This window comes from Cucurbita maxima, unplaced genomic scaffold (assembly GCF_002738345.1).
Source record: "Cucurbita maxima cultivar Rimu unplaced genomic scaffold, Cmax_1.0 Cma_Scf00003, whole genome shotgun sequence".
NCBI classification, from domain to species: Eukaryota; Viridiplantae; Streptophyta; class Magnoliopsida; order Cucurbitales; family Cucurbitaceae; genus Cucurbita; species Cucurbita maxima.
Window position 1 is genome coordinate 1,240,055 of NW_019272019.1, and position 21,250 is coordinate 1,261,304.

The window sequence follows — 21,250 nt, forward strand, 5'->3', positions numbered from 1 at the left end:
AAAAACCCAACAATATTTGTAGTTATCTCATTGGTGCCTAAATATTCAGATTAACCTAAAAAATAAAATGAGTTTTAATTAAATTTAAAATTAATTTATGTTCTTCCACATTTAGACAAACCCCTCAGGTACATGCACGCGATAACTGTACTCTTATTAACGTGCATTATTATTTTTTTTTTATTTTTTTATTTTTAAAAAGACAACTCTTTTAATTTAAACTTTTTTCTTTTGTAATTATCACTATGTTCCATTTTCATTTTATTTAGGTTCATGTACTTTGCTTATGGTTCTATTTTGGCCTTCTAATTTTTAAATCTTTTTGTTTTTTTCTAGTTTAGAATAAAAAAGTGGTCGTTAGTTATTTAATAATGTAACGATCAAAAACTAGATTTGACATATGCTCACGTTATTTACTTCTCTTTTGTTAGTACAAAGATGTTCCGTTCTCTTCTCCAACTAATTTGGGATCGTGGAATCCCATAACTCACCCCTTTAGGGTCGGACGCTGGTACTCGTTCATTTCTCTAATTGATATGAGACCCCCACCAAATCCACCCTCCTTCAGGGCCTAGCGTCCTTTCAGGGTCCCCCACAAAATCCACCCTCCTTCAGAGCCTAGCGTCCTTACTAGCACTCGTTCCTTTTTCTAATCGATGTGGGACCCTCACTAAATCCACCCTCCTTCGAGGCCCAGCGTCCTTATTGACACTCGTTCCTTTCTCTAATTGATGTGGGACCCCACCAAATCCACTCTCCTTCAGGGCCTAGCGTCCTTTCTGGGTGCCCCTTCTCTAATCGATGTGAGACTCCACCAAATCCACCCTCCTTCGAGGCCCAGCGTCCTTATTGGCACTTGTTCCTTTCTCTAATTGATGTGGGACCCCCACCAAATCCCCCCCCCCCTTCGGGGCTCAACGCCCTTACTAACACACAGCCCCATGTCTAACTTTGATATCATTTGTAACAACTCAAGTCCACCACTAGCCGATATTGTCCTCTTTGAGCTTTCCCTTTCAAGCTTCCCACACTTATAAAGAGTGTTTCGTTCTCTCTCCAACCAATGTGAGATTGTGGGATCTCACAGTTTCTTAGTCGTCGTATTCTCAGGATCACTCTCATTCAGATGTGGTCTTGAATCTTCATGTAACTCTTCTTTATTCAGATGTCACATTTGAAATATTTAACCGTTGACTTTTTAATTAAATACCATTAAAGTACATATTTCTAATTTTCATCCATTTTTGTTTTTATTTCTTTAATTGTCTAAATAGAAAAAAAAAAAAAAAAAGCTTTTGTGAAGTTTATGGACTAAAATGTAAAATCCAACAAAAATTAAGGACTAAACTATAATATTAAAAAACTTAATAGGAAATGAGTATACCATAATCCTTAAATTTACTAAAAATGTGTTGAAGCATTTTTCAATATTCTAATTTGACATTAAAAAAATATATAATATTCCAAATTTTCAACTTATTAAAAATATTTCCAAACTTAATATCATGGTTGACTAAATTCCATTATTGTTAATAAATGAAATGAATAATTATTTAATTATATTTTTCTAGTAAAAAAAATAATAGTTTAGAAAACATTCCAAAATATATTTATAATTATTATTGTCTAATAATTACATAATTTTCAGAATATGATAAAAATAATGGATAAGACCAATAAATTTGTAAACAGCAAACCAACAGGAAAATCTTTAGCAGATACATTTAATTAAAATATTAATTTAATCTGAAAATGACCAATAAGTTGTTGACATTTGGCACAATAGCATAAGAAAGAGAGGGTGGTGCATTTGAAATTAAAAATATTTCATAATTTTTGCTTATTAAATTATTTTAAAAACTACAAAAAAACATTATAATATTTTAAATTTTGTTTTCATGTTACAACTTTCTAAGCTTACAATTAAAAATTTATGATGCACTAATATTTAATATTTTATGATGCTTTTATAATTAAAAAATAATATAATATTATTTTTATTTACCAAACGAGAATAAGAAAGCGTTATGATTTATTGGATAAGTACCAAAAAGAGAAATTAAAGCTTAAATTGCTTTAATAATGTGGATATTAATACGAAAGTTACATTTTTTTTTTCATTTTTGTTTTTAGATTTACATGGTAGAGCCAAAGTCATTCAAGTAGGCTTGTCTGTCTGTTACAGACCAGAGTCATTCAAGTAGGCTTGTCTGTCTGTTACAGACCAGAGTCATTCAAGTAGGCTTGTCTGTCTGTTACAGACCAGAGCCATTCAAGTAGGCTTGTCTGTCTGTTACAGACCAGAGCCATTCAAGTAGGCTTCTTGTCTGTCTGTTACAGACCAGAGCCATTCAAGTAGGCTTCTTGTCTGTCTGTTACAGACCAGAGCCATTCAAGTAGACTTGTCTGTCTGTTACAGGAGCCATTCAAGAGTTTGTCTGTTACACGAGCTATTCAAGAGTCTGTCTGTCTCATTTACAGACTCGAGCCATTCAAGTAGTCTGTCTGTCTCATTTACAGACCGGAGCCATTCAAGTAGGCTGTCTGTCTCATTTACAGACCGGAGCCATTCAAGTAGGCTGTCTGTCTCATTTACAGACCGGAGCCATTCAAGTAGGCTGTCTGTCTCATTTACAGACCGGAGCCATTCAAGTAGGTTGTCTGTCTCATTTACAGACCGGAGCCATTCAAGTAGTTTGTCTGTCTCATTTACAGATCGGAGCCATTCAAATAGTCTGTCTTTCTCATTTATAGACCAGAGCCATTCAAGTAGTCTGTCTGTCTGTCTCATTTACAGACCAGAGCCATTCAAGTAGTCTGTCTGTCTATCTCATTTACAGACCAGAGCCATTCAAGTAGTCTGTCTGTCTGTCTCATTTACAGACCAGAGCCATTCAAGTAGTCTGTCTGTCTGTCTCATTTACAGACCACAGCCATTCAAGTAGTCTGCCATCTTGTGAAGTGAAGATTTGCCTGCTATCTTGTAGAGTGATTCAAAGGCATGATCGAGTTATCTTCTAGAGTGATTCGAATTGAGTTTAGAAAGAGTTTTCTTTAGTCATCAAGGTAATCCATTGTCAAACTTTCCAGATCTAATCTTGTGTTCTTTTAAAAGGACGTACAACGAATCAAGTGTTTGATAACACTAAATTACAAATATTTAAAATATATAAAAGTTTTTTAGACTATAAGGACTAAATTGAAAAACATCAAAATTATTAAGGACTAAAGAATCTATGCTTACCTATCGAACTTCGAATGCGACGAACACAGAAATTAACTTGAAATGCACTAGTGGTGATCGAATCATCGATCTTTGTAGATTAATCACTAGCTATGTTTGGATCGATAAAATTTACAATGAAAACTGGCTCGAATATTAAATTAATAAAAGGATTAAAATTTCATAAATTTTGCAGGTCAAGGGAGGGAAAAACTGCAGATGATACAAAATAAAATATTAATAAACCGAACTCCCTAATTTTCTATTGCAAAAAACCGAGAATAAAAGGCAAGGCGAAGGAAGAAATAGAAACCGCCATTGAAGCCGAGAGGAAGGTCCGAAATGGAGAAATCCGCGATCAGGTCCGCAACAGAGCAACTCTCACAACTCCTCCTCATCAAACCAGAACCTGAAGATCAGAGAATCAACAACGACGGCGAAGATGCTGCAACGACCGCCATTAACATCGTCATCCCTGTCCAACCTTTCATTTCTCTCTGCAATTCGCTCATTCACGTTCTCGGTTTGCTTTTCGTCTCTGTCTCTGTCGATCTCTTTCTGTTTCTCTCTCTCTCTGATATTATCGTTCACGATTGCAGATAAAATCGGGCCGACAATGGCGGTTCTGAGGCAAGAAATTCGTCAGAACATTGAGCGGCTTGAAATGGCGGAAGAATGGGGGGATTTGGTTGAGATTCTGAAGAAAGAGGGGAGGGAAGGGAGGGCGAGGACGGAAAGCAGTTGTAGCAGAGCGTTTCTTTGGCTGATTAGGTCAGTTTGAATCATTTCACTGTTTTCGCATGCAATTCGACATCCATTGGTTAGTTATGCGTAATAATTAAATAAGCTATGTTTGTTAGACGACTCTCCACAATGGTATGATATTGTCCACTTTGAGCATAAGCTCTCATGGCTTTGCTTCAGGCTTCCCCAAAAGGCCTCATACCAATGGAGAGTGTATTCTTACATTATAAACCCATGACCATTCCCTAAATTAACCGATGTGGGACTTTCATCATCCAACAAGTCAAAAATGACTAAGACTCCAAAGGAGTCGAGCCTCGATTAAGGGGAGGCGTGCTTTGTTCGAGGGGAGGTGTTGGATGATGAAAGTCCCACATCGGCTAATTTAGGGAATGATCATGGGTTTATAAGTGAGGAATACTAACTCCATTGGTATGAGGCCTTTTGAGAAGCCCAAAGCAAAGCCATGAGAGCTTATGCTCAAAGTGGACAATATCATACCATTGTGGAGAGTCGTGTTCGTCTAACACTGTTCATAGCCATAGATTCTCTATTTTATAAACCTAAATTATTTATATTTCTTCATAAAAACCAGGTATATATAATATATATATATATATATTATTTAACATATTGAAATTAGTTTCTTTTAGCTGCATTAATAAAAATACACTTATCTTAATTTCTCATAATAACTTTTAAAAAAATTTAATTAACTTTAAATTTTTTTATAAAAAAAAATCCAAATTACTTTAATTTTTTTTTTTTTTTTTTTTTTTTTTTTTTTTTTTAAAGTTTTTAGGATNNNNTAGTACTACCTATATAGATCGAACCGTTTATCAGCACGAAAATACTCATGACCTTTCAAAAATAACCGTAATTTTGTTTTAAGTATTTAGAAAAATGAGTTTATGGAGTGTAAATAGACGGATTCTATTAATATATTGATGGTAATAACTTTTTATATATATATATATATATATATATATATATATATATATATATGATTAAGGATATTAACGCTACTTTTAAAATTTTATATAAATTTTTGAAACATGGTATTTTAAAACTTTAAAAAAAATTAAAAAAATTAATAATTTTTTTTTTAATTTAGTCTATTCTATTTAAATAATTTTAAAATTTCTCGTTTGTTTAAAATAATATTTTGAATTTTACTTTGAATGTTTTTTTAATCAAATTTAGTAAAATTGTAATAATCCTTTTATGTTGTTTTTTTTTTTTTTTTTTTTTTTTGAAAAGTTAACTAGCATTCGAGATTAGCTAAAATGATAATATTAAATTTGGACGATGAGAAGTATATGAACAAAAATAAACGAGTCTCGTACACATAAACTAAAATGATTATGGTGTACAGATCTCTCGATTTCACATTGGCCCTATTGGAGAAGATAACAAGTAACGAGGCTGGGATGAACATGGAGCGAGCAGTCGAGGAATCCTACAACCGAACTTTGAAGGCATGGCATGGTTGGATTTCGTCCGCTGCTTACAAGGTAAACAATCAATTTTATACCATTCTCTTTGTAATAGTCCAAGCTAACCGTTAGTAGATATTGTCCATTTCGGGCTTCCACTAAGTTCTTAAAACGTGTCTAGTAGAGAGAGGTTTCAACACTCTTTTAAAGAGTGTTTAGTTCTCTTCCCCGACCGATATGAAATCTCACTTTTTTAACCTTGTGTATACAAAGTTACATAAACAAAGATTTAAACGGGTTTGGTTGTTGCAGATAGCTCTAAAACTAGTGCCTGATACACCAACCTTCATCAACATAATCATGGAAGATCACCAAAACTACCACACCCTCCTCCATGACATCCACACTTTGATTCCTTTGCTCTCCACTTTTCTCGAACAAGCTCACTCCATTCTGGTACGATAACGACTCTACAACTTTTGAAGCTTTTAAATCTTTAACTTTTAAAAGTGTTTAATATGCTAAATATATGCAGAGATTGTATAACTTGAATCGGATTAAGTCGAAATAGCTACTGAAGACAAGGAGGAGATCAGAGCCGTGTGTTGCCTTTGTAAATTATATTTCATTTATTTGTATTCCTATCTTTTACTTGTTCCATCTTTGGAGAATCCATATCAGAACGGTCCATTGTGTTCTTGCATTTGTTACTTTCCATGCTTTAATGATCTTGTTCAATGTCGTCTTGTGTTCATGGCAACCATTGCGGATGGACTAGCTGACCATTTAAAGTAGATTTAGTCCATTTTTGTTGCTTGTCACACCTTTGCATTGTAGCCTCTCCTCCTCCCCCATTCTCTTTCTACCGATCGTCGACCTTCAACGTTTTCCTCACTTTGTGTTCGTCCTATGATCGTCTTATAGAGCCACACACTTCAGTCCAATTTTTGGACTAACAATTTGCTTCTAAGCAAGACCTTGTTCGAGATTCTTTACTCTGAATAATTCCCGCATCTATAAAAAATGTAACTTTTACTTTGTGCTTGATGATGTCCCCTTCACTACTTTTCTTCAACTTAAATACCCAGTTTGTGATGGAGTGGGAAGTCGGTGAGTGCCCATGTCTTGTTCTTATTGATGGCATCAAGCTCCTTTTGCATGATCTCCTGCCACGATATCTCAGTTGGTACCTCACGGTAAGTTGTCGGATCTTCGGCAACAAGCAACACCAACTCTTTAGGATCTAGCTCTTCTTCAAGAGTATCTACATAAATTTTAGTGAAAGAACGAAATTTCTTTAGTCTACTATTTGTTGTGAATCCTCCTTTGCTCTCACTTGAACTCCTTTTTTTTTTAGAACTCGTCACGTCTTTTAGTGTCACTAGTGATGACATGTGTGGACTTGTTGGTGTCAATGTTGTTGCAATTTCTAGATTTGTCGTGTCTCCCTTGCCTTCTAGAGCTATGAACTCTGCAATAGTTTGTTTATTGTTGCCGACACTACACTCATCCCACTTCTTTGAATACGACATCTTTCTTTGCTAACTTAATTTTTTTCTCATATAGGATTGTACAATCTGTGCTCCTTGGTCCCATCATCTATGCCAAAATACACTTCATTTAGCTTCTAACCATTAAGCTTCTTGATATGTGGTCCTATAGTCTTAACATGTGTTGTACAATTGAAAAACACTCACGTGCTTGAAATGACATTTTTTATCGGACCATGCTTCATATGGGCTGCAAGTGCCCTACACCTTTTTCAGCAAATGGTTTAGAAGATAAACCACATGTCGTATTACCTAGTCCTAAAAAATCATTGGAACTTGCATGCTTTTGAGTAAGTTTCTTGCCATATTCATTTTGATACGATTTCTTGCATTCGAATAAAATGGATCATTTTCCTTGGATCGGTAAAATTAATCCATCCCCAAATTTCATGTTTTCTATGGGCTTCTCATCAAGCTCTTAAACTTTGTTTGATCGTCGGTCATGCGGTTGCTCGCTTCGTTGTTTAGGTACCACATGTTGGTCTCCACTCAATTTTCTTAATTTGCGAGGAGGTTCGCTATAACCTTTTTTTCATTGAGCATCAATAGGTTGGACATGTAACGGCCCAGATCCACCGCTTTTTGATGACCGATCATCTTTGGGCTTTCCCTTTCGGGCTTCCCCACAAGGCTTTAAAACACGTATGCTAGGGGAAGATCTCCACACACCTTATAAATGGTGTTTTGTTCTCCTCCCCAACCAATTATAAGGATGTGGAAACCTTCCTCTAGCAGACGAGTCTTAAAGCCTTGAGGGGAAGCACAAATAGAACAATATCTGCTAGCGATGAATCTAGGTCGTTACAATTGGTAACAGAGCCCAGTTATGGGATTCTGTAGACGGCTTACTGTTGGGTTTTATATCCTATAACTCATAGTTTGTAAACAAAAAACATATTCTATTTTCAATAAAGTTATTATGGTTGTTTATTCAGTAAAGATTGTTATAGAATAAAGTGAACGTTACGATCATTAATCTAAATCCAATAAACTAAGAACACTCTGGCTATAGTATGATTACTTGAACTATATGTAGAGACATAAGAGTTGATCAAGTTCAAGTATATAGTCAAAATGATCTATAGTATAAGGATAAGGCTGAGTACCTTATTCTAAGTACACTATTAATGCAGCCCACTTTTGTATATGATATAAACAATGTGATCATTAAATTGTACATGTGGAGACATGTGAGTGGAGGAGTCCTATGCAATGAGTATTGCATAAGATCGGACCATGAAGAAAATCACTCTCACTTTATAATGTCGTTTACTGTTGAGACTGATTTTCTTTTCATTCGATGACCTAGGTAACTCGATCTTAATCCTGAGCTAACTATGAACTCCTGTTCATTCAGAATTATCCTTAGATTTGCATGGGTGAGAGTGGCAAGTTCGCCAACTCAATAGGCCTCCCATTTCAGGGAAAAGACTAGGTAAATGGCTGGGGACGTGGGGTGCAAGATGGAATTCACTCCTACCCACTTTTAGGAATAGAAGAGAGGTAGTTCTCTTTAAGTACTGACTCCAGGTATTGAACAAGGGGCCCCACCCTCTCATTGGCCTAAGAGGGATCTGATTTACTTATTGGACCACAAACCAATTGTTCATTAGAGGATCAGTAAGACATAAGAAACAAGAAGTAACTTCATGGGTAAAACAGTAAATTGACCCAGCTCTAGTTACGAACAACTTGTGAAGGATCGACTTACTAATCATGGTTATATCAAATGGATAGAAATATATCTATAGTGAGGGGAGTGCAAATACTAGGCTATAGTGGAATGTTCTAGTAGTTAACGAATGTTGGTTAACAAGGTTAATGAGTTTAACCGGTTAATCTTGGATCGTTGGAGCCCATGATCTATTGGTCCATTAGGTCCCTCTGCTAGCTCATATCGGACTAAACCATAGAACAGCGTGACGAGTGAGTTCGAAGTGTTCGAATTCAAATTAGGGAGATTGCGCTACATATATACGATATATTTAACCGCATTTTTGTTTTATTTACGAATTAAACAAAAAGAGAGAATTTGATATATTTAAATAATATTTAATATCTTAATCAAATATGTGTCAGAATTAATTTGGATTGTGATTCGAATTAATATTAAATAATAATTAAATAGTTTAATTAATCATTTAATATTACTTTAATTTGAAATTAATAATTCAAATTGATTGTTGAATCAAAACGACGAAAGTAAAAATGTTGACTTCATTTAATGGAAAAATCTATGTTAGTGGAATTTTGAGGTGTAAAAATTTGGTTTAACCAAACTTGCATGCTTGCCAAATAAACCCCACAAATTTGAGTGGAATTTTGAGTGTCAAAATTTGGTGATCTCAAATTTGCATGAACATGCAAACATGACTCTATAAATAGAGTGATCATAATACATGAAATGTCGTTCTTCTTGGTGAAAAACCTTGAGAAAAACCTCTCACAAACACTCTCTTTATATATTCAAAATTCTTTCCAAGTTTAAGTCACTCACCGGATTCCACAATCCCGTTCTAAGGCCAGAGGATAGTGGAGAAGACACTAGTGGTGGTTCGAAACCGGTTCGTGAGGAAAAATGAATTTGAACTACAAAAGGTTAGTATTCAAACTCATTAAATTTTAATACGTATGAACATGCTAGTTATTTACTATCATTGATGTTCTAAAGTGTCTAAGGTCCAAATTGCTTACACATGTGATATATTAACACCATCACTTACATCGTAAGCTAAAAAATTTCCCATGACTGAATGACAAACCCTTATCACTTCCAAGTACGCTTGACCATAAAATGGAGGAATATGTATTGTTGAATATTGAAATTACGTTGGTAAACATGAGTGATTTTATGTACATTCGTAAGTCAAAATTAGTGGATAATGCATGTTGCATAATGTACGAATATGTATTGTCGAATATTGATATTTTGATTGGCTATCATGGGGTGATTTTGTGCACGTTTGTAAGTCAAAAGTAGTGGATAATACACATTGCATAATACTCGGCTGAAAAAATAAAATTTTATGAGGTAATTAATTGTTGATTAGGAATGAAGCAAGGAAAAAGATGTCAATTAGATAGAGGAGTTTTCGTTGACAGCTGATGGAGGGCTTTTATACCATGGGCAATTGTGTGTGCCAAATGATGAAGATTTTAAGGTAGAGATCCTAACCAAGGCTCACCACTCGCCATTCGCCCTACATCCTGGTAGTACCAAGATGTATCAAGATTTGAAATGACATTATTGGTGGTGGAATATGAAACATGATGTAGTCGAGTTTGTGAGTAAGTGTCTGGTTTGCCAACAAGTCAAAGCCCCAAGGCAGAAGCCAGCAGGGCTATTACAACCACTTAGCATACTTGAATGGAAGTGGGAGAACATCGTCATGGACTTTATCGTGGAATTATTGAGGACGGCCAGAGGCTACACAGTTATATGAGTTGTGGTAGATAGGCTCACCAAGTCAGCTCACTTCCTACCAGGAAAGTCCACCTATTCCGTGGATAAATGGGCTCAGTTGTACTTGAAGGAAGTAACAAGACTGTGTCAGACAGGGATCCCCGGTTCACATCAAAGTTTTGGAAAAGCCTTCAACAAGTGTTGGGTACACGACTAAAGTTTAGTACAACATTCCACCCACAGACGAATGAACAAACTGAATGCTTAAACCAAATTCTGGAGGATATGTTACAGACCTGTTTGTTGGACTTTGCCGGTAGCTGGGACACATACTTGCATCTCATAGAGTTCGCATCTAACAACCATTATCAAGCGACGTTGGGTATGGCATCTTTTGAGGCCTTATACGGGAAGAAGTGTTGATCCCCAATGTGTTGGGATGAAGAAGGAGAACGCAAGTTGTTGGTCCCTGATTTAGTGCAAGCAACTTATGAGACTATCCAGAAATAAGGATTAGAATGCGTACGACCCAAAGCAGCCAAAAGAGTTATGCCGATGTGAGACGAATGGATTTGGAGTTTGAGGTGGGGGACAAAATATTCCTGAAGGTGGCTCCCATGAAAGGCGTTCTTAGGTTCGGGCGCAAAGGAAAGTTAAGCCCACGCTTCATTGGACCATTTGAGATCTTGGAGCAAGTGAGACAAGTAGCTTACCAGTTGGCTCTACCACCTGTACTTTCAAGAGTCCACAATGTGTTCCATATATCGATGTTGTGACTGCACATAGCAGACCTATCGCATGTGATAGATTTCAAACCCATACGGTTGGATAAGGGTTTGAACTATGAGGAAGAACCAGTACAAATTGTGATTAGAGAAGTGAAGACCCTACGTAATCGAGAGATCGCGTTTATCAAGGTATTATGACGGAATCACCAGCTAGAACAAGTCACTTGGGAGCAAGAAGAGGAAATGATGATCAAGTACCCTCGGGCTCATCACAGCGGAAGGTAAGTAACCTAAGCCTTGTGCATTTAAGTGAAGCTTTCGAGAACGAAAGTTTCTTTTTTGGGGAGTATTGTAAGGCCCAATACAAAATAATAATTATAAAAATAAGACTAAGGTCAAGTCATTTTAGCCAAACTCTTAGCCAACCACCAACCTCTTTAGTTTTTGCACGAAGTCAGAGGCAAGTCAGCCACCCTAAGCCAACCGCCGCCCTTCCTTATGTCATCTTCTTCGTTATTTTGACCGCTACCCTCCCTTCTTTCTGTGTCATTTCCTTCCTTAAGCCGCTGCCACCCAACGTTCACGACGTCTCGCCGTCGATTATTTCCTACATCACCCTACGCCTCTCCGCACATCAGAAAACTACCACCCAACACCCACATCGCCGCTGCAAGTGAATGCCATCATCGTCGTTAAAACCAACATTAAGAGGATTAAACGCAGCCAAGATACAACACGGTTTCCTCGCGAGATAGATAGGATTGTAACCAACCTCTACATGGACAGCAGGCTCAATGGAGTGAACCAATAGTTGTAGGAACGGTTAGGAAAGGAGCTCTCTAGATAAATGATACTCCTGTTGAAACTAAAGGTTTTGGTTTTGAAAAAGGGTCGAACAAATTTGTCATATAGTTGTGTGCTATGTAATCTAATTGTTGTGTGTGTGCTGTGCAATCTATCGGTGACTTGATTGTGTTTAGTTGTATTTGGTGATTGGGTTCGATGTGAGCTGTCTGACAAAATATATGTGGGACCTATTGCATGCATATTGTGTTTGTTGGTGGCGATGGTTAAGGAAATTGTGGTAATAGTTACACGCTGTGTGTTTTCAGTAACTAGCCACTAATAGTCACCTTCGGTGATGATTGTAGAAAATTACTATCGAGGCAAGGGTTACATGTTGTGTGTTTCGACTAACTAGCTGTCGATAGTCATTTTGAAGAAATAAGGAGGGGTGTTGATTCTAATGGTTACACGTTGTATGTTTCGGGTAACCAGCCAGGGATAATCATTATAAGGAGTAAAGACCGGCGTTGATTTTATTGTAACAATAATCACCCGCTGCATGTTTCGGATAATTAGCTACTAGGGTCTTCGATTTTGGTTGAATATGTATTTGATCCCAATAGAGAGTTCTTTATTGAGTATTTTAATATTCACACGGTTTTTAAATGGTTTTCACTGTCCCAAGATACCAAAGTCAATTATGGGCAACTCAAGGATTTCATGTTTTTTTATTTGAGTTTTATTTTGTTGGATAAATGCATTTTTGTTCGTTAATTTAAATTATGTTTGAGTACACCTAGTTTATGGAAACTAGGCGGTCACACCAAATTAATTTTAATTTTCAGTTGTTTAAACATTTTAGGCGGCATGTTTTTAACCTTTTGAAGGGTATCCCGCATTTAATTCTAATAAAGGATCGTTTTTGCATAGTTTTCAATAATTTTTAAATAAATCAAATTATTTTTGGTAATGACCCTCACTGCTACTTAAAGGATAAGTCGGGTAGTTACAAATGGTATCAGAGTCAGACACTGGACGATGTGTCAGTATTCTCACTGTTCCCCAAAGGGGGTAGACACAAGGCGATGTGCCAATAAGGACGCTGGGCCCCGAAGGGGGGTGGATTTGGTGGCAATCTCATATCGATTGGAGAAAGGAACGAGTGTCAGCGAGGACGCTGAGCCCCGAAGGGGGTTGGATTGTGATGTCTCACATTGGTTGGGGAGGAGAACAAAAATAATTTATAAAGGTGTGGAAACCTTCCCCTAACAAACTCGTTTTAAAGCTTTGAGGGGAAGCCTAAAGAAGCCAATATCGGCTAGCAGTGGATCTAGGTCGTTACAGGACATCTTCTCGATCAACATCAGTGCAGGTTCTTAGTCATGCATGAGTGTGAAGTTTGCCTCTTTATTGTGCTTCTTATTGTTGCACTCGCCGCATAATTCTTGTATTTTCACAAAAGTAACACTTAATCATGCTCTTATTCTTCTAGAGTTGATATTATCTTGGGTTTGTGAGATATTGTCACAGCCTCTTATGCCACCACGTCCATGACCTCTGCTTTTCATGTTGTGGTCGTCGCATCCTTTCGAACTTGAAAAAAAAGAATTGGCCGCATTTTTCTTTTTCGTCTATGCAAGTCACTCCTCGTGTGTGAGTAAGAGGTGTTTCTCCTCTTCTTTATCACCATAGCCCCGAAGTCTCTCCTCATAGACCTTAAGACGACCAATAACCATCTCAACCGACATATTCTCATTTGGGCAACTTATTTACTAGCTTGTGTTATATATGATCTTCGGATCTTTAAACCTCTACTTGCTATTGAACTAAAAATAATAATAAATTGTTTGCTATTATTATTTTTGTAATTATTATACTAAATTTTCCGACGTGGATGTATCAATGGTATATCTATACACCTTATTTTTAGTACGTTAATCTAACTATATATATTTCGTATATCAGTCATATTTAGGCATACATCTAATATGCTTTATATTTTGTTTATCAATTATATTTGATATACGGTATATTTTGTATATAAGTCAATTGATATACTTAATATGTATTATGTAATAGTTCAAGCCCACCTCTAACCGATATTGTCATTTATGTCATTTTCCCTCTTAAGATTGCCCCAAAAATTTTAGATGTGTCTGTTAGGGAAAGGTTTCCACATCTTATAAAAGAATGATTAGTTCCTCTCTTTACCTGATATGAGATCTCACTATCCAGGAGAACAAATATTCGTGGAAACTTTTACTTAGAATATACATTTTAAAAAACTCTGAATAAAAAACTCAAAAAGGACAATATCTGCTATCAGTGAACTTGAATCGTTACATATTCAAAATTTTATTTCATGTATAAAATTGACGTATTGTAGTAGTTTACATTTGAAATACACATTGAATGAATATTCATTACCTATTGAATGAGTGTTGATAGACAACTATGACACACTTATATCAAACTTAAATGAATTTTGAATGTGTTGATATCTTACTATTATAATCACAAAGTTTAAATGAGTATTGATCCATTTGATTCTAAAAGTAGGAATTAATTATCAAAGATAATATAAACACCAACGGGCAGATGGGTATAGAAATTTCCATACCGTGAGGTGTCGTGGTGTGAGTAGTCGCTCATCTGAAAATCTTTGCCATTTTTTTCCCACTTCATGGATCAGGTGCGAATTTTGATCTTCTTTTTTGTTTGACTCCCCTGTTCTTAGCTTCAAACTCTTTATTTATTTGTTCTATATGGATTTCTAGACATTCTTATACGTAGATCTCGTAATTTCTTCATCCGTTCATCTCAAAATCCATTCATTTTAATGATTGCTGAAGGGATCCCTCCTTGATTGAATCAACCTTCAGTTTTTGCCATTTGGGTATGTTTAATTCAATCCCAAATCGATACCCATCTCCTGGATTGTTCATATCATGCGCAAAATTTCATATGGGTCCTCAAATCCCAAGTCCTTCAATGCATATCCAAGAGGAGGCGACTTCGATTTAGAATCAGGAGGAACCCTAAAAAGAATTCGAAAGCCCAAAAATCCACCAATCTATTTCGTAAGAATGTTCAAATCTATTGGAAATCGTATCCATTACTATTACAAGCTGCATCCTGTTATAGTTTTGTTCATCTGTTTATCAATTGGGGTAACACTTCTCATGATCTTGTCGATGTATGAAAATCATTATCGGATGACGAATTATTACGGGAAATTGAATTTAAATTCTGAGAGATTCCCATTTCCAAAGCTTCGAAATCTTGTAATGGTTGCTGGTCACTCTGTTTATGCAAGTAGTAGCTGTGAGAAAGTTGAGAAGGAAGATTCGTGGGTTTTGGAATCGTATCAGAAGCATCCAGGCCAAGCTGCTACGTTTGTTTCTCATATTAAAGAGGGGATTGAGATAGCAGCGATGGATGATGCGGCTTTGTTGCTGTTTAGTGGTGGAGAGACTAGAAAAAATGCTGGCCCTCGAAGTGAGGCACAGAGTTATTGGGCTGTTGCTGAATCAAAATCATGGTTTGGTAATGCATTTCTTAAATCATAGATACTATACTGTTGTGGATTGTAATATGATTGTGATACATGATTATCTTATAAATTGTTGTAATGTTTAGGTAATAAAGAGAATGTGAGATCAAGAGCACTCACAGAGGAGCATGCCAGGGATAGCTTTGAGAATCTTCTGTTCAGCATTTGTCGGTTTCGGGAGCTAACTGGAGAGTATCCTCGAAACATTACTGTAAGTCGTTTTACTTGAAGAATGTAGAAATGTATACACAAAGGCTTTGAGACATGAGGAGAAGTTGCTAGCTGTTGGTCTAGATAGAGAGGAATGGATTATTCATCTTTTTGTGACACTTGTTTGTGTGATTACATATAGTTCATGAAAATGCTACATTATTATGAGTAATTGATGGATTAAGTATTGAAGATGTAGTGTTATTGCCTGAAGTAGTAACGTGAGATCTCACGTCGGTTGGGGAGGAGAACGAAGCATTCTTTATAAGGGTGTGGAAACCTCTCCTTAGTAGACGTATTTTAAAAATCTTGAGGGGAAGCTTGGAAGGGAAAGTTTAAAAGGGACAATATCTGCTAGCGGTAAACTTGGGCTGTTACAAATGGTATGAGAGATAGACACCAGGCGATGTGTCAGCGAGAAGGCTAAGCCCCGAAGGGGGGTGGACATGAGGCGGTGGGCCAGCAAGGACGCTGGGCCTCGAAGGGGTGTGGATTGGGGGTCTCACATCGATTGGAGAAGGGAACGTGTGCCAACGAGGATGCTGGGCCCAAAAGGGGGTGGATTTTGAGATCTCACATCAGTTGGGGAGGAGAACGAAGCATTCTTTATAAGGGTGTGGAAACCTCTTCCTAGCAGATTTGTTTTAAAAATCTTGAGGGAAAAGCCCAAAGAAGACAACATTTGCTAGAGGTGAACTTGGGTTGTTACAAATGGTATGAGAGTTAGACACCGGGCGATGTGTCAGCGAGGCGGTGTACCAGCATGGACGCTAGGCCTCAAAAGGAGTGTGGATTGGGGGTCTCACATCGATTAGGAAAGGGAACGAGTGCCAGCAAGGATGCTGGACCTAGAAGGGGGGTGGATTGTGAGACCCCACATCGGTTGGGGAGGAGATCGAAGCATTCTTTATAAGAGTGTAGAAACCGCTCCCTTGGAAACACGTTTTAAGAAAACCTTGAGGGGAAACCCGAAGGGGAAAGCCCAAAGAAGACTAGAACTTGAGTCTGGCGCCTTAGATCATGGATGAGTACCGATTTCTCTGCGTAGCTCTAGAAGACTCGTTTTAAAAATCTTGAGGGAAACCCAAAAAGAAAAGCCTAAAAAGGACGGCAATATCTGCTAGTGGTGGGCTTGGGCGGTTACAGAGTTGTTACGGAGGGAGTTAGGCATTTGATGAGTGAATTAGAGCTTGAGAGAGATAGCAAGAGGGAGAGTTAAAGTACCTCGAATCACTTGTTTATATTGTTATTTCTTCATTGACATTGCTATATAGCTATCTTTGACAGTTTCTGATATTTCATGTATGTGGATACTCTGAGAGTACCAGTAAGGGGTATATGGGTTATATCAGTATGATCAAGATCTTCCTGAATGAAGAACAATGATAATTACATCAGCTTCTTGTTTAGTTCGTTTTTGATGTTAATTTGTTAGGATAATCGTTCAGTAGCTTCGTTTTCAGGTGGTAAGCTACGATTTCAAAGAGAAGAGATTTGCAAATCTCCATAGATCTGCCATTAACTTTCCAAAATCAAGGTTCTTCTATGCTGGCACACCAGCTTCAATGACTTCGAAAGACGCTGCTCTAAAGGGCGAAGCATTGGTACGAGCTCAGTTCCAAGACGATCCCTTCGGTTGCCAAGGTTCCCTCTACCGCAAAAAACTCGGAAGAGACCCTTTTCATCGGTCGATACCTTATCCGAACGGCTGCCCTGAGATTGCTGGCCTTTTCAGATATTGCAGACCAGGTCCTTATCCTGGATCCCTGCCGTGGACTAAGTGAGTCTTGTACTGCGGACTCATGAGGTTAGATCTAACATTCTTATTGGCAATACACACAGCATTCTATTCTAATGGATGTCTTCACACAACATTTTGTAGCATATAGTGTTTACATATACTGCTATCATTGTAAGAACCTTCCACGTCTTCCCTATTACTATGCATTCTTATTTGCTATTTTATCATTTTCTATTTATAGCTTTATGTAGTCTAAGTAATATATAAAGCGCACACTCGATCTAGATGAACACAAATAACCAGAGAGAGAAAATGCAAGGAAGAATATTGGCTAAAGGTTTTGTATTGATGACTTTAGGTATACACAGAAAATACAGAGAATGAGAAGAGTACATCTTCGAAGCACTGCCTAAGGGGTATATATATGGTTTCAGTTTACTTATATGACCATCTTCCATATATAGTTTTACTATCTATATGTAACGGCTTAGGCCCACCGCTAGCAGATATTGTCCTTTTTGGATTTTCCCTTTCGAGCTTCCGCTCAAGGTTTCTAAAACACGTCTGCTAGAGAAAGGTTTCCACACCATTATAAAAGGTGTTTCGTTCTCCCTTCCAACCGATGTGGGATCTCATAATCCACCCCCTTCGAGGCCCAGTGTCCTCGTAGGCACTCATTCCTTTCAATCGATGTGGGACCCACCAAATCCACTCCCCTTCGGGGCTCAGCCTCCTCACTGGTACATCAGTCGGTGTCTAGGTCTATTACCATTTGTAATGGCCTAGGCCCACCGCTAGTAGATATTATCTTCTTTGGGCTTTCCCTTTCGAGTTTCCCCCTCAAGGTTTTTAAAACACGTCTGCTAGGGAGAGGTTTTCACACCCTTATAAAGGGTGTTTTGTTCTTTTACCAAACCGTCTGCTAGGGAGAGGTTTCCACACCCTTATAAAGGGTGTTTTGTTCTTTTACCAAACCAATGTAGGATCTCATAATCCACCCCCTTCAGGACCCAACGTCCTCGTTCGCACTCGTTCCTTTCTCAATTGATGTGGGACCCTCACTAAATCCACCCCCTTCGGGGCATAGCATCTTTACTGGCACATCGGCCGGTGTCTAGCTCTAATATCATTTGTAACGATCTAGGCACACCGCTAGCAGATATTATATTCTTTGGGCTTTCTCTTTCGGGCTTCCCCTCAAAGTTTTTAAAATACGTCTGTCAAGGAGAGGTTTCCACACCTTATAAAAGGTGTTTCATTCTCCCCCAAACCAATGTGGGATCTCATACTATAACAATTGAATAAGCCATAAATAGGCAGCAAGCTTCGTATCGTGTTTATTAGACAAAAGTTAATTGATTTGGCATAATAGATGATACAACCAGTGACGGAGATTTGAAACGTGTCGGTTTATTTTAGTTTAAATCATTAGATCATGGATACAATAGTAGTTCATTCAAAGGGTTTCCCATATCATCCCAAGTTCTCAAGCATCGGGCAACTCGAGAGTTCCTTCCCCTTCTTCTCTGCAGAATCATCCATCTTAGGACCCTTCACAAGAGGTCCAAGCAACTGAGCAGGATCATAAAACTGCTCCACCTTCACTATCTTCTTATTCTCATCCAACTCTAAAATTCAGAATTGAATATGAACACTTGACTGTTTAGTATTATGATGAAACATCAATCACTGTTTGATATTTACCTCAAAGATCCCAATGCCATACAACTCAACCAATTCACCTGTAGGAGCATGTCCTTTAGAAGGACCCTCCTTGTAAGCCCAATGCCTAAACTTATACACAATCAACGGTGGCCCCGAGTAAACCTGCACGATCTCGAGAGCAAACCCACGTGGAAAAGTCGTCGTGAAAAGCTTATTAGATGTCTCTGCTGTTTCGTGTTTCGGGTCGTATAATCTGTACTCTGCAGGAAGAGAGGTTTGAAGTGCAGCATTGTACCCTCCCCCTAGCTTTCTTTTCTCCTCCAGAGTGATGGGCTTCCTTCCATTTAGACTGAAAGTTACTTTGTTGGGATCCATTATTTTGTAGTCCTCTTGCTTTACTTTGTTGATATTCTCCACTTCCCAATTCTTGACCAAGTTTTGGACCTCTTCCTCCAGTGATCCAGGAGGCCAAATCTTGATAATTTAGTGTCAACACTAAAATAGATATCAATAGAAAACCGCTCGATATCGGAAGGTATAAGCGAGGGATTACCTTAGTTCGTCCTTCCTCGAAGAGCTTGTTAACGCCTTTGTAGTTCGGAGGAGCTCCAAATCTCCATGTGGTGTTCTTCTCGACGTCCCCGTTCAATAGCCATCGATAAGGATCTTGTTTAGCTGCAGGGGAAGCCATTGGTTTGGTGCTAGACCCAATTGGTGAAGAAGCATATTATGTAGTGGTAATGAGAGGTGTTGTTTTGGTTTGTTTGTGTGATAAATGAGTCGATGAAGAAAAGTTGATATGGCCAATAAGTTTTGATGTCATTGACAACGTCATATTGACTTGTTGAAAAGTCTCATATGATAATTACTTTTCGAAGTTTGGTCGAACTATCTTTCGAAGAATTTTGGCAGCCCATGTGAGAGAATCGACAAAATATTTTCAACTAAGAGATTAGAGATTTGAATTTAGATTCGATCCCTGATGGCCCGTGCTCAGGATTTGGAATTTGAATTTGATCCCTGATAGCCTCGACATTTCTATGCATCCTTTACTACATGATCACATTACTAGGAGAGGTATCGTTGTGATACCATTTGTAACGACCCATGTCTAAAAGTTGTTTAAACCTTTTTTAGTCATTCTATCCTCAAGATAGCTCTTATTCGAATGTGTTCTCGATTCATGCACATACCCCTTATTTATTAAATTTTAGAACATTGGTTCTCTAAAAAGTGATTCCTAAGTGTATATTTATAAGTTTCTTTATCTCATAATATAGAAATTAACTCAGCTTCCAAATTATATACCGTTTAATTCCATAGTATAAGTTTAATCTTTAAATTTTTAAATTTGTATCTAATAGAACTTTGTATCTTATCTCTCGATTATAAAAAGTATTTAATAAATATCTTAATATTTAAACTTTTAATTTGATATATATGAAACACAAATTTTTTATATAAAATTAAACTTTAATAATCTATCAAATACAAAATTCAATTTTATGAAACCTAACAAGTAATCATAACAAATGTGATTCTAGGAAGTACAACGGAACTACGAATTCAAGTGCGATGACAATCTATATTCAATAGCCTACGTGTGCCTCCATGTCGACTGCTACGTCAAGCTGCTTCTGAAAAGAAAATTGAAGTAGTAGAGTTGAGCATGTAAAATATACTCAATAAGCAGTTTGATATTAAGTTGTGTTGATCTTATTCATACGTTAGGTATTTTATTCTCTTTTGGAGATTCGTTCTCCGTATAGTCTCTTCGTAGGTTCTACTTTCTCTTGATTCTCGGTCCTATCTGGACATCCAGCCCTCAAAATATTCTTAAGTTCTCTAGGTCTCTTAGTTAGCCGTTTATGCTAGTCTCTTGTCATCATAATCATATCTCTAAGTTCTTGAGGCGCAACCTGATATTAATCCATAGGGTTCATGCATGCTAAAACTTGATCAACTCTAAGGTGTAATTGTGAACCTCTTTTGCTCATGGCAGGTTCACCGAAAGAAAGCTAACTTGCAAACTTTCTAATAGTCTCCACAGGGTACAAATTATACTATCATAAAGCATCATAGGTCAGTTCTATAGTTATCCGGACCCTTGACAATTGAGTCAGGTTTACAATGAGGAGCTAGTATTGGCAAACCCTTACTGTCTCAATCGCATAACTCACATGCATGAACAATAATCATAACCAACTCGTA

The 21,250-nt window shown here is 37.3% G+C and overlaps 3 protein-coding genes across 4 annotated transcripts; 2 read left to right on the forward strand and 1 right to left on the reverse strand.

The window, feature by feature from the left end:
* The first annotated feature begins 3,445 nt into the window (after positions 1 to 3,445).
* LOC111476722 (glycolipid transfer protein 3-like) lies at positions 3,446 to 6,753 on the forward strand. 2 transcript variants are annotated; one of them, XM_023120512.1, is made up of 5 exons: positions 3,446 to 3,746; positions 3,823 to 3,994; positions 5,343 to 5,481; positions 5,716 to 5,859; positions 5,966 to 6,753. In XM_023120512.1, the coding sequence occupies exons 1-5, from the start codon at positions 3,566 to 3,568 to the stop codon at positions 5,972 to 5,974; spliced, it is 645 nt and encodes a 214-aa protein (XP_022976280.1). In that variant the 5' UTR covers positions 3,446 to 3,565; the 3' UTR covers positions 5,975 to 6,753. The 2 variants fall into 2 exon arrangements, with proteins under 2 accessions (XP_022976280.1, XP_022976279.1); XM_023120511.1 differs by having other exon boundaries at positions 3,447 to 3,746; positions 5,939 to 6,753.
* Positions 6,754 to 14,568: 7,815 nt separating this feature from the next.
* Positions 14,569 to 17,598, forward strand: LOC111476720 (uncharacterized protein C57A10.07-like). The gene is made up of 3 exons (XM_023120508.1): positions 14,569 to 15,416; positions 15,510 to 15,634; positions 17,097 to 17,598. The coding sequence occupies exons 1-3, from the start codon at positions 14,819 to 14,821 to the stop codon at positions 17,415 to 17,417; spliced, it is 1,044 nt and encodes a 347-aa protein (XP_022976276.1). The 5' UTR covers positions 14,569 to 14,818; the 3' UTR covers positions 17,418 to 17,598.
* Positions 17,599 to 18,676: 1,078 nt separating this feature from the next.
* LOC111476721 (pathogen-related protein-like) lies at positions 18,677 to 19,791 on the reverse strand. Its single transcript, XM_023120510.1, has 3 exons — positions 19,593 to 19,791; positions 19,079 to 19,513; positions 18,677 to 19,000 (listed from the first exon to the last, which is right to left on the reverse strand). The coding sequence occupies exons 1-3, from the start codon at positions 19,728 to 19,730 to the stop codon at positions 18,848 to 18,850; spliced, it is 726 nt and encodes a 241-aa protein (XP_022976278.1). The 5' UTR covers positions 19,731 to 19,791; the 3' UTR covers positions 18,677 to 18,847.
* Positions 19,792 to 21,250: the final 1,459 nt, after the last annotated feature.

Excerpts from the sequence above, each read along its gene's own strand:
- LOC111476722 (XM_023120511.1), top strand. The coding sequence starts at position 3,566 with ATGGAGAAATCCGCGATCAGGTCCGCAACAGAGCAACTCTCACAACTC. Across the intron at positions 3,747-3,822 it reads TTCGCTCATTCACGTTCTCG|ATAAAATCGGGCCGACAATG; the intron begins GTTTGCTTTTCG and ends TCACGATTGCAG. Across the intron at positions 5,860-5,938 it reads AACAAGCTCACTCCATTCTG|AGATTGTATAACTTGAATCG; the intron begins GTACGATAACGA and ends AAATATATGCAG.
- LOC111476721 (XM_023120510.1), bottom strand. The coding sequence starts at position 19,730 with ATGGCTTCCCCTGCAGCTAAACAAGATCCTTATCGATGGCTATTGAAC. Across the intron at positions 19,514-19,592 it reads TCGAGGAAGGACGAACTAAG|ATTTGGCCTCCTGGATCACT; the intron begins GTAATCCCTCGC and ends TAAATTATCAAG. Across the intron at positions 19,001-19,078 it reads ATGGCATTGGGATCTTTGAG|TTGGATGAGAATAAGAAGAT; the intron begins GTAAATATCAAA and ends TGAATTTTAGAG.
- LOC111476720 (XM_023120508.1), top strand. The coding sequence starts at position 14,819 with ATGCGCAAAATTTCATATGGGTCCTCAAATCCCAAGTCCTTCAATGCA. Across the intron at positions 15,417-15,509 it reads TGAATCAAAATCATGGTTTG|GTAATAAAGAGAATGTGAGA; the intron begins GTAATGCATTTC and ends TGTAATGTTTAG. Across the intron at positions 15,635-17,096 it reads AGTATCCTCGAAACATTACT|GTGGTAAGCTACGATTTCAA; the intron begins GTAAGTCGTTTT and ends CTTCGTTTTCAG.